The sequence below is a fragment of the Varroa destructor genome, unplaced genomic scaffold (assembly GCF_002443255.2).
Source record: "Varroa destructor unplaced genomic scaffold, Vdes_3.0 BEIS01000001.1, whole genome shotgun sequence".
NCBI classification, from domain to species: Eukaryota; Metazoa; Arthropoda; class Arachnida; order Mesostigmata; family Varroidae; genus Varroa; species Varroa destructor.
The window spans coordinates 5,060,755-5,071,835 of record NW_019211454.1 but is presented as its reverse complement, the minus strand read 5'-3'; the positions used below and the strand labels follow the sequence as shown (position 1 = coordinate 5,071,835).

Sequence of the window (11,081 nt, the reverse complement as noted above, 5' to 3'; positions counted from 1 at the left end):
TAGTCAGTCCGCTATGTTGGCGGATCCTCTCCACTGCTCGGAACGATCGCTCTTGCCCTCGATGTGGCGAGGGTCCATTTTCTATTATATTCTACTATTATCTGAATGGGCGGCGAAGTCGCACACCTGTTGCATCCTCAAGCCCGAGTTTTTCTGCTACATTTTTGGTTCGATCAGTTTGAACAGTTATTATTGTTGTTGTTGTTGTCGTCCAGTGGCTTATGTCGACTACCTATGTAAGTCTGCTATCCTGACAACCTAGCGGGGTACAATACGCGATCAGCATAGGCTGCCAGTAGAACGCTGGGAATAGACTCGAAAAGCTTGGGCCAAGCACTACCTTAGACTGTGTGTCGTAGCAGATGCTGCCGGTTAGTTGATGGTCAGAAGCGAGATGAGGGGCTATTAAAACAAGAAGTCGACTGGATGAGAACGCAATCAACGCTAATGGAGCCTGTTCATAGGCCTTCAAGGCCTCTGCTAGCCGATTGACGAGGCTGGTATAAGGGACAGCCGAAGTTGGGATTCTATTTCTTGATTTGTCGACTGTTTATGCTGGGGTCTTTTTTGCCAGTTTTTTTTTTTGCTAAGGTGTAGTCTGTATTATTAGTGTTAGCAGGAATACAAGAGAGACAGTGTATTGAAAATAGCCAATTTTTTCTGCGGATTCTAATTTATGTTAAGTGTCGGTATTCATTCTACGTTAAATTATCTTACTGACTTAATATGACGAAAATATGTGAAAATTTATAGCTATAATGTTCTAAACATATTTTTCGCCTTCAGAAGCAACTGTGAGAAAATGTCAGTGTTTTTTTGTAAGAGCATATATTCAAGTCTCTTAAGCATTTCTTTGTTAATAATGGCGTTGTCTTAAGCTTTTCCAAGTCAATTGATTATGTTTAGATTCCCAGCACAGAAACGTACAATACAATTATAACAAAACTATGATCAATAAAAACACGTATTTTCTGTCTATGTACGCAAACGCCATGATACGTAGAGCTCATCACATATTTTCATTTGACAAGTGAAATTCATACAGTTATGTTCTAGCATCAGAAAACAAGATTACATCGCTCTGCTAGCCATTAACAGTTCATTGGCTGACTCGAATGAGCATTGTCATTTGAGGCTTTCCGGGTGAGCCTAATCTTTCCTCTGAGTTTGTTTGAACTATCGATACGCTCAAACATTTCGTCATTGATTTCCTGACGAAATGCAAAGCATAAATAGACATTAATGAGGTAGCACCAAGACCAACTCTGCTTAGCCATGTCAGGTAATATCAGTTACCAACGTCTACACATACAACCCTGCCGAAGCTGACATTCAGTATCCCATTAACCTCGCTAGCGGCTTCCGCCGTAAGAGGAGCACCATCGTTTGTAGATGGCGGTACCAGCAAAAGTACAGATTTTGGCTTGTCCAACCCTGCTGTCTTTCGGATGACCGCAGTTGCCCCTTCGTGTCGCGCCAATCATACAGACGGCTTGTGTAAGTACCCCATGTACTAGAGTATCTGGAGGAAAAAGTCAAGCATAAAGTTGGCTCTTCGAAGCACCGGCTAGTAACATCCGACGAATGGGCTGGATACACTCGATTGCTGTATATATGCTCCTAAGTGTAGAGCTTGCTGTTCAAGAAGAAGGGTGTGTTACGACGGAACCTGTCGATAAATATCGTGAGAACTGTGATTACCAGGTGGACTTCACGTGGAACTAGTCATATGGCTGATTGAAGCCATTATACGCTTAGGCATCCAATTGTGGATCCATTGTTATCGAACCTAAAATTAACATGGAGGCCTTCATGAAGGCGATACAGGATTATAATCATTAACAACGTGTGTTTAATTGTACACATAAATCTGCCAGCTCAAAAGAGGCAAATTATGCATTTGTGGCCCATTTAAATGAATATGTATTTTTTAAAATCATTATAGCACAGATTGCGTTTGCTTTATGCAATCAAAGCAAAATGCTCAAAAAAAAGTTTCGTGCAACTCTTCAAGGTAGTGAGCTCAGACAAGGTCAACGAAGAAGAAATCGAAAACCAGAAAAACGGCCATCCAGTCTGTTTAGACAACTTGGACATAGTAGATGTTGCTAGTTTGAATTTTGAAACAATGTCTACTTTGCTGCATTTAGCAAATCATTCAGACAAAATTATCACAATTCGTTTCCGGTTAGGTCCGTTTCGAATTCATTATCAAAATCTCCTGTTTTCAGAATCAGGCAATATGATTAGTGATCCTTTAAACTACAACATATCGCCTATGAAGGTAGGAACAGAACCAGCTTGAAACAGGAACCTTAATGGCTGTCAAAGGTAACTTAAAATCACTTCGCCTCATCGTGTAAATTTCTATACAGTTCAAAAAAGTAATCGGTAATTATTTTTGTGTATTTTAGAATGCATCATCTTTAAACAATACAAATAGGAGATTAATGTATTAATCATGATGAAAGATGCTAGTACAGAAGACGGTTGTAGGTAAATTCCCTTGTATGCAGCTCTTGGTTGAATTTACATTCAAAAAAGATGGAAAGCTTTTAACGATCCATTTAATGCTTTACCTATTAAAGAAGTTTCATATTTCCGCCGACTCTTTTGTCTACTAGTGGGAGTCTACTTAGTTTTTCCCTAAAAAGTCGCTGTAAGTTGCTATACATGCTGTGCATGTAAATGCTATATATGCGCCATCTTTTTTTATTGGACGTTGAGGGCAAATGATTTATGCAGACCAGACTTTACAACTGTGTTGTTTGTCTAATACTGTGGGATTCTCACCTACTAAACCCTGGACCCCTCGAAGATTTGGGCTTTGGTTCGGGATATAGTTTAATATTACTTCGAAACCATAGTCTGCAGGAACAGGCATTGGACTACTGTTTCTTTGTTATGTTCCGGCCCATCCTCCTTTCGGGTTCCCCTCTTCCCCGGGTACACTAGCTCCCGGGCGGGGTCTTGTGCCCTGCTCTCCCTTAGAAGCCGACTGTAGGACTTCAGAATCTTGTTCGTCTTGAACTTGTCCCTCCGTTATTTTCTTGCGGCGCATCCTTTCGCCGTTTATTCATAATGTCGTCAAAGAAAACCGCGCGCGGACCATGTCATCATCGTTATTTACGTTTCTCATGTATGCGCCATCTATCGGCTTTCTAAACGCCCATGGTGGTATTATAGGATGTAACATCAATACGCAAAGATCAGCATCATCATTACCGTGCTTGATTCCTAAACAAACCCAAATCGAATGTTCGCCCGCCGGCACGGATCTATTGCCTGGTGTGTATTAAATTAAGGACAATTATCAAGGCCCTTGTGTATCATCAATCTTTGTGTAAGATTCTAACCGTCACGTATAATCATTTAGACAACTCTTTATAAGATAGTACTAGCATATTTCAATATCAGAAGGTTGCGTCAGGGTGATAATACTTATTTGATCGAAACCTGTGAGCAACGCGCTCGGACAGCATTAATTGTTGTGAGGGCGCCATTGAAAGCTTTAGCAGAGGCCCAGACAGATTCTCAGACATGAAAAAAACAATTGAGCTCTTCGGTTGCTGTTTATTTTTACCGTATTTCTTCTAAAGAAAAATGTGTGTGTTTTGTTAACTTTTGCCGAAGCCAGCTTCTTTTGCATACTTATATACGTATTCAGTTTGGGTTACTATTTTTCCTATTTGAATTCGGGAGTCTACAATAACTGATTTTTCAAAAACAAACATTTTGTTCGATCACGATGTTGATCTGTTGAATTAAGGCGGAAAACTTGCCATTATTTCAAAGCTGTAGAACCGACTTTCTTCTCTACTTCTCGTGATAGAGGAAGGAAGTTCATTTGCGATAATCAACGGACGCTAGATTAAGCTGGTACATGCATGTCAAATAGAGAAATGTGAACGTTAACTATTATGGATTTACATTTTCGGGGCACCATTTCTTTGGTATTATTACTAATATATTGCTAAGTCTATTTTAGGCGTATTTATTTAAATCTGTCTCCTTTTTTGTGTATACGCTCGTTGTGTCTATTTTTGAATATCTCGCTTTTTTTTAATAATAGTTAATAATAATAATAACAATATTTTGAAATATTGCTCACTTATTATTTCAAAAGTCATGATTAGTTTTGTACTAAATTAATTGAGGATTTTTTCAGATTTCGAGGTCGTGAGGATTCTGCAAAAGCAGTCGTGCTGAAGTTTATACCTGACATTATCGTGTTATCTGTTAAATTAACGTATATTATGAGAATTCAGATTACAGTGCCTATAAACACAATTTATATCATTTCCAGGTGACGTTTGTTTGATATTTATTATAAGAATAGGACACTTGTTGGCGAATCGTTAATTAAAAAATACGGCGATGTCTATTGGTGTACCTATTAAGGTTCTTCACGAAGCAGAGGGACATATTGTCACTGTTGAGACTACCAGTGGAGAGGTACGTATTATGCAGGATTCTTTGCTATTAAATATCATAGCTTACGCAATGAGTTCAATTCACTATAAAAAGCCTGCATGCAGTTATTGCTCCAGCAAGTTTAGTTATCTCTTTGGGGTGAGTAATCTTCACTGTCATCTGTTTTCATAAAACAACGGATGTTTTTAAACCATTTTTTTAAAAGACTTTTTCGTACCTATAGAAAAATTACAATGTCTTATGTACGAAGTATCCGATAATATTTCAGGTGTACCGCGGTAAGTTAGTGGAGGCCGAAGACAACATGAATTGTCAATTGCAGAGCATTGTGGCCACGTACCGTGATGGAAGTACATCGGAGCTTGAGAATGTCTATATTCGAGGCAGCAAAGTCCGTTTCATGATACTACCGGACATGTTGAAAAACGCGCCGATGTTTAAAAAACCACCGGGTGCTGGTGTGCAAACAGGCGCTGCAGCGGGTCGAGGAAAATCTGCTATTTTACGTGCGCAAGCTGCAAGAGGTCGCGGTCGAAACCTTCGAGGCCCACTCTTGCCAAAACCGAAACAGTGATTGCGTGACTCCAATACTCTGAACATAAAATAGGGACAATAGCATGGACTTTGAAAGCTGGTAACAGATAAGAGGATCTCAATATGATAAAAGTGGATGAATTTTGGGAAGTGAGTTTTCGGAAGATAGTTTGATTGGAGAATGGAAATGGAAACAAAAACTCGCATAGGTGGTCTTATGCTATACAGCTTGTGTGAATTGATCTGTTGGGATTAGGTTCGGGTCACACAGGAAATTTCCACCCTCTTAGTGTTGAAACTGTGTGTAAAATAGCAGTAGAAGCTGGTAAACGCAGGTAAGTCGCAGAGAGGAGTCGAGACTCAAGGGACCCTTAGCTGCGACTTTTTCTTTTGTATATTGATAAGGAATATCACGTTACTTGTAACGGTATCTAAGGCTGGAGGGAAGGAATTGAGTACAAGGTTACAAACATTGAGAATAAATTCACATCTGACGAGCGAGCGTTAGGGCCAGCATGTATTGAAGGGTTACCTTATATGAAAGATAGCATGAGAAGCTGTTTAACCTTGCTCATATTGTGGTAAATAAATGCACGTCCTGTACACTGTGTCAAGTGTGATTATGTTGCGTCTTTAGTGTTATAAATAACAATGAGGTAACATGATATATATCGCCAAAGAATATTGTCAAATAATCGATCTGAACCTGCAGCATATATGCAATATATGTTATTTTCTTAGACGATAAGACAAATTTAATAGGAAAGGGAGAGAACTTTATTAGCTGAGGAAAGTTAAACTAGCTATTCGACTCGGTCGTATTAAACGGGACAGACCATGACCTTCCACGAATCTCCAACAATATATAAATAGCTTAAACGGAAGATCCAGAAAAAATAAATTTTTAATAAAAATAAATTTTAAATAATTTTAAAGAGAATAATCCTACTTATCCATTGCGGCATCCAATTTGCAACAATAAACAACAGTATACGATTGTCCTAAATGTAAGCCAAATAGAGTAATAACCTACTTACGAGAACACAAAACCGAGACTTTTTTTGACATAAATATTTTATTTGTTTAACATCATAGACAGACAGTTCAGTGGGACTTATACGTTGAAAATATAGAGAATTGGCGGGAAAGAATCGTTAATAATCTTGGGACGGGGTGCTCTTAAATAAATAGTAAGTACATATATATATATCATATATTCATACAATAATTGTATAATATTAATAATAATAATAATATTCTATCATTATAACTATTGTATATATATATATATATAACTAATGTTTTTATCTCTCTTATCATATATTTTTCATATCTTGATCTTAACTCGTCAGCCTTTCAGGCCTTTATATTGAGAGCATCCATTGTAAATTATGATTCGGAGCTGTTTTTTGCAATTTGTTACGCAAATTGGTATGATGGTAAATCATAATGTTGGCCAATAATAATAGTAATAGTTATTTAATGGTACTGTACGATATTAAATAGTGTCCGTTTCTGTTTTGTTGATTTGATCTCGATATAATCGTTCGTCTGCCTCCCCCAATCATCAGCATATTCTTAACTATTTGTATTAACAACACTCTCAGGGGCCTTCGGTGGAGTTGCGGATACTCAGTCAAATACCTTCTCTGAACCATCAGAAGTCTTTCGAAGTTGTTTCTTTGTTTAACCGACAATTAGACAACTCGACCGATCGGCAGACTGCGACCCGATGTTTCGTTTCCTTCGACTTCGCAGTAAATACGAATCGACAACAAAAAACCTGCTCTTACGGAACACATATCATCGCTGTGAATATGCTACCTTTAAAATAATTAACGTAAATGTTTGCGCATGACCGTCATGATTACCTTCGCCTCTTTGTTGCCACAAACACTTATAGTAATAGAACATTAGTCTTAATAGTGATTACCACTCCGTCATTTGGTTATCGTTTCGGCACCACCACTTCGTGTTTTTTCCTGGATATCACCTGTTTGTTCCTATTGTGTGTGTTCTGTTTTTTCTAAAATTAAATACATCTTGCCATGTCTCGACAAGGAGTATGAGTGTCGTTGCATCGCGAATGTCGTTCTACTAGTATGCTTTTATATTATACTTTTCAGAGATCAGGCCGGATTGTTCACCGGAGCTCAAAATAGGAATGAGACCAACACTAAGAACGCACGGGAGATTGATGCTTGTTTAGATTCATTATTATCAAATACTATGCAAACATCATGCCCTCCTGCGTCATCACAGTAAAAAATCAGTGTAGCTTCTAACTGGAATGATTTGGCGGTTGTATCTGCGTTTCTGAGTATTCATGTGGTTGTCTGAAATGCATATGTGTTTTAAGTTTCCATTTTTATTGTCTTGTGTTGTATAGGTGTTGTATACTATGGACTAGGTAGGCTGCGTCCCTCAAACTGGACCACATAATTATTTGTGATATAAAGAGGTCAACCCGTTGCTTAGGCATTTTATGTGGGGAAAATTAACTAATTAATGTGGGGAAACCGCTGTTATTAGAAAGATAACGGTTTGTAATAGATATAGCGAATTACAACGTACGCGGTCAGTGTCTACTTCGATTGTGTCATTTTTGTTTGCAGTTTGTTAACAAGGGTTAAACAGTGCATTTAACGTCTTGAGACCTATACAGGCATTTTTCTATCGATAGAAAAGTAGATGTTGATTAGCTCTTGGTTATCCCTTTTTAAACGTGCTTAGGCGTATGGTATTTGTTGGTGTAATATTAAAATTGTTGTTGCAACGATAAAACCGCCAAGCCCAATGAAACAAAAATTAAGAAAGCCTAGATAAACGTAACACTAAGCCGGTGCTTGCAAGCTCTTGTATTCCTTTAAGATGCGCCAAGCCATTTTTCACCCTACAGAGCAACGTAGAAATAGAAAAATATACATATTCGCGAAGAAAATAATTGGCCAGTTTCATTGTTTCGTCTTTTTGTTTTTTTTTCTAAGTCTTTGGTTAGAATCTAGGAGACATTTAACGGATGCAACACAGCCGCTTTAATCGCTTCTATCCACCAAATTTAATACGCTTCGTATGAACTACTCTTTTGTTGTTTTTTGATAATAGGACAAATATGGCCTATATCCAAAGTCATATGATTTTTAGTATGATTATACCAGGGAAGACAGTTGCGCTTACTGGATGATCACGAAAGCTGGATTAGTGTAAGGCGCTTCTCTTTCGTCAGTGGTGGTAAAGTGAAGGCATGTACATCTTGTGTCTGCTGTTGTCGACCGATAATAATTATCCCTGGTATTTTACTCATTGTAAATAGTATATTTTTGTTGATACGCATTTTACAGACGATCCGTCGTTTCCATACCAGAACCCCACTTCCAGCTTATGGTCAGAAGACGGGTCAACCTTTATGCAACATCGTTATTCTTAGGCCCTTCGTTGATTCATTGTCTTTACTGTCTGTGCCTAAAGCAAGCTTTGATGGATTTTTTTTTCGAAGACCCGCTGGCTTCTTGCAGCTTTCTTTTTTTGGACTTTGCCGTTTTGTGTTGCCTCACATCTTCTATTGTGCCGTCTGCTACAGCCTCGATTTTCCTACAACGCAGGTTCTGTAAGTGTTAGAATTAACACTACGGACCGGATCGTTGTAATACACTCCTAACATTTAGCCGTATCCTGTCATCTAAGTTGCATTTCACTTCCCACTTTGTTAATGTTAATGTCTCGACGTGTCGATAAACTTCCCGTTTATCCCATTCGGTACTTTGACCGCTGTTTTCCTCTTCGTGATACGTTATCTGCCAATTATTCAATCTTTGCCTGCACATCTTGATCTCTTGACAGCTTTTCAATTCAGCTATGTCGATATCACCGGTCTCTGTATCCACTATCCCTATCTACTTTATTTGTGAAAACTTCATCCTGATCATGTTGCACTCTAGGCAGCCTTTCCGAAATATCATATTTGTTTTACCTGATCCTTCTCTTTTGTTCCAAAAGTGACCCGCACTTTCTCGCCTTCCCATATACGCATTTTATTGAGTCGCCGTTTCTCCTTACTTCTCTCTTCTCTTAGTCAATAACACTCGTTGCTTGTTTCATCGACGTCTATCTATCGCCAAGTTTGGCGGTCTATATTTTTCCATTTTCTTTCGTTTTCCTGCTTAATGCACAGCAAAGCATACGTAATTTCTCTTCAAATAAACTTGACTCCTTTAACCGTATCGCAGGCCCTTCAAGTGAATGCAGCTGGGTCGATGTTTCTACTGTTTCGTCGAGTCATTAACGATCCTTTAGGTTGGCAACCGGTGTCAGTTGAGAAGATGCCACCATAGGTTACCCAGCGTACCAGGAAACAAAGCAACTATGGGTCTGCTAACAAAAATGATTACAAAGTAATGAAGAACAACGTTTATGGTGATGATAATCGTAATAATCATCTTACTAATGATGATAATATTGTAAGACGAAACAATGATTATCTTATTTTCGCTTCTTCCTTCAATTGTCGTTTTTCCCTACGGCCGACCCATCACCAAATCCGTGTTCTTTTACTACCATTGCCACCGCTCGGGTAAATGATCTACTTAATGCGTCTTTGGTCGGTGTTAGGAACAGTGTCAGTGAACAGCATACAATACGGACTACCAAGGGGTTCGTGGTTGAATTTATAATTGCGTTAAGAAGTCTTACAAAATCATGTTTGAAAAAGTTAGTTGTCTTGTCATTTGTGGTAATGATAGCTGTTTTCTAAAAAAAAAAAGCGGATATTGCGTAGCTATGTCTCGTTCCTTTTGCCAGAACTTACATCCATTTTATCTAAAGATTCGCTGGGCTTATTTATATACTGAAGCAATGATTCGTTCATTATTGGTTCATTCATCGGAGCAAGTAGGTATCTGAGAGGTCTTCCTTACTTCACATTATTTATCATGCGTTTGCCGCGACAGATATATGTGCCGATCAAGTCCTGTCTTTGGTCTGATTATGAATCCGAGTTTGGGTACAACAATTGAGAGAATTTTCACTAAGTTTGGGCATATACGAAGTGCTCGCGTTAATGCGATAAAAATTAATAGTGTAAACTTATTATAACGGCTGAGAAAGAAAGGTTTTCAATGCTAATTTGTCAAAGGGCTTGTCATCTGGCTACTGTCTAATTGAGCACAACTCTGCTACGGTCAGTGTGGAGCGGTTAACCTAAAACATCTTGAGTGATCGTAGTCAATCTATGCAGTTGTATTGCAGCTATGACGTTAAATATCCTTCAGTAGAATAATTGATCTTCTAATCTCAAACTACTGCTCAAGGTTGCCTGACGAATAAGTCAGCCGTATGTCAGAGACGTATTTAATATATGCTTAGCATTTTATTCTTTAGAAAGAGCCTTGAGAATGGCGTGCACCTCTTCGGCAATTGCCGTTAGCACGAATTCGAATTGTGCTTTGGTGCGAACCATATTGGCACGCTGATCTCTGACGTGTTCAAGGGTAGCGGCTACATCAATCTCTTTAGCGCCTTTGGCGATGCGGTTGAGTACCATATCGGCAAGGATGTAGGTGCCAGTGCGGCCTGAACCATCGCTGCAATGGACTACGATCGGGCATGAACGTCCGCGATACGATTTGTTCACTTTTCGGCGGAAGTCAAGCAACGCTTTAGCAGAAGGTGGCACTCCTGCTTCCGGCCACGACAAAAAGTGGAACTGTGTGACCGTACGGGTTTCCGATGTGTTTAGATTCTTGAGGTAGAAGCTGCGCACTAGATAGTCGTCACACCAGACGTGTTCGGACACAAGGTGCACCTCATACAGGGAGTACACCTCGGAGCCTTCTTCAGGCCAATAGCGGTGGCACATTGCCACACCATTCTCCATTAGTCGAGTAAGTGTAACAATCACTACGCTACCTTGCTCCCACACCATCTGCAATCAACAGGCCCAACCGTAACAACAACAATAGTAACAAACATGAGTAAGAACTGTGAACTGGAAAAGGGACTGTTTTCGGATAAACACCAGATAAACCGGACGGAGTTTAGACCTTCGAAGACAATCGAAATAGTTAATTAATACAACTATGGACTTCAGGTAGAGAAGAACGTGTGAATTAAAAAAA

At 39.0% G+C, this 11,081-nt stretch overlaps 2 protein-coding genes across 7 annotated transcripts in view; one reads left to right on the top strand and one right to left on the bottom strand.

The window, feature by feature from the left end:
• The first annotated feature begins 3,136 nt into the window (after positions 1-3,136).
• On the top strand, positions 3,137-5,588 carry SmD3 (small ribonucleoprotein particle protein SmD3). 2 transcript variants are annotated; one of them, XM_022799305.2, is made up of 3 exons: positions 3,137-3,288; positions 4,307-4,455; positions 4,703-5,588. In XM_022799305.2, exons 2-3 carry the CDS (start codon positions 4,378-4,380, stop codon positions 5,006-5,008), a joined length of 384 nt encoding a protein of 127 aa, XP_022655040.1. In that variant the 5' UTR covers positions 3,137-3,288; positions 4,307-4,377; the 3' UTR covers positions 5,009-5,588. The 2 variants fall into 2 exon arrangements, with proteins under 2 accessions (XP_022655040.1, XP_022655031.1); XM_022799296.2 differs by having other exon boundaries at positions 3,190-3,343.
• A 433-nt stretch (positions 5,589-6,021) lies between these two features.
• The window catches only part of IA-2 (tyrosine phosphatase IA-2), a 71,346-nt gene continuing 66,286 nt past the window's right edge, over positions 6,022-11,081 (bottom strand). For all 5 annotated transcript variants that reach the window (XM_022799245.2, XM_022799253.2, XM_022799274.2 and 2 more), the window contains exon 19: positions 6,022-10,888. In XM_022799245.2, the coding sequence (XP_022654980.1) occupies positions 10,334-10,888 (555 nt within the window). In that variant the 3' untranslated portion in view covers positions 6,022-10,333. The remainder of the gene's footprint in view (positions 10,889-11,081) is intronic.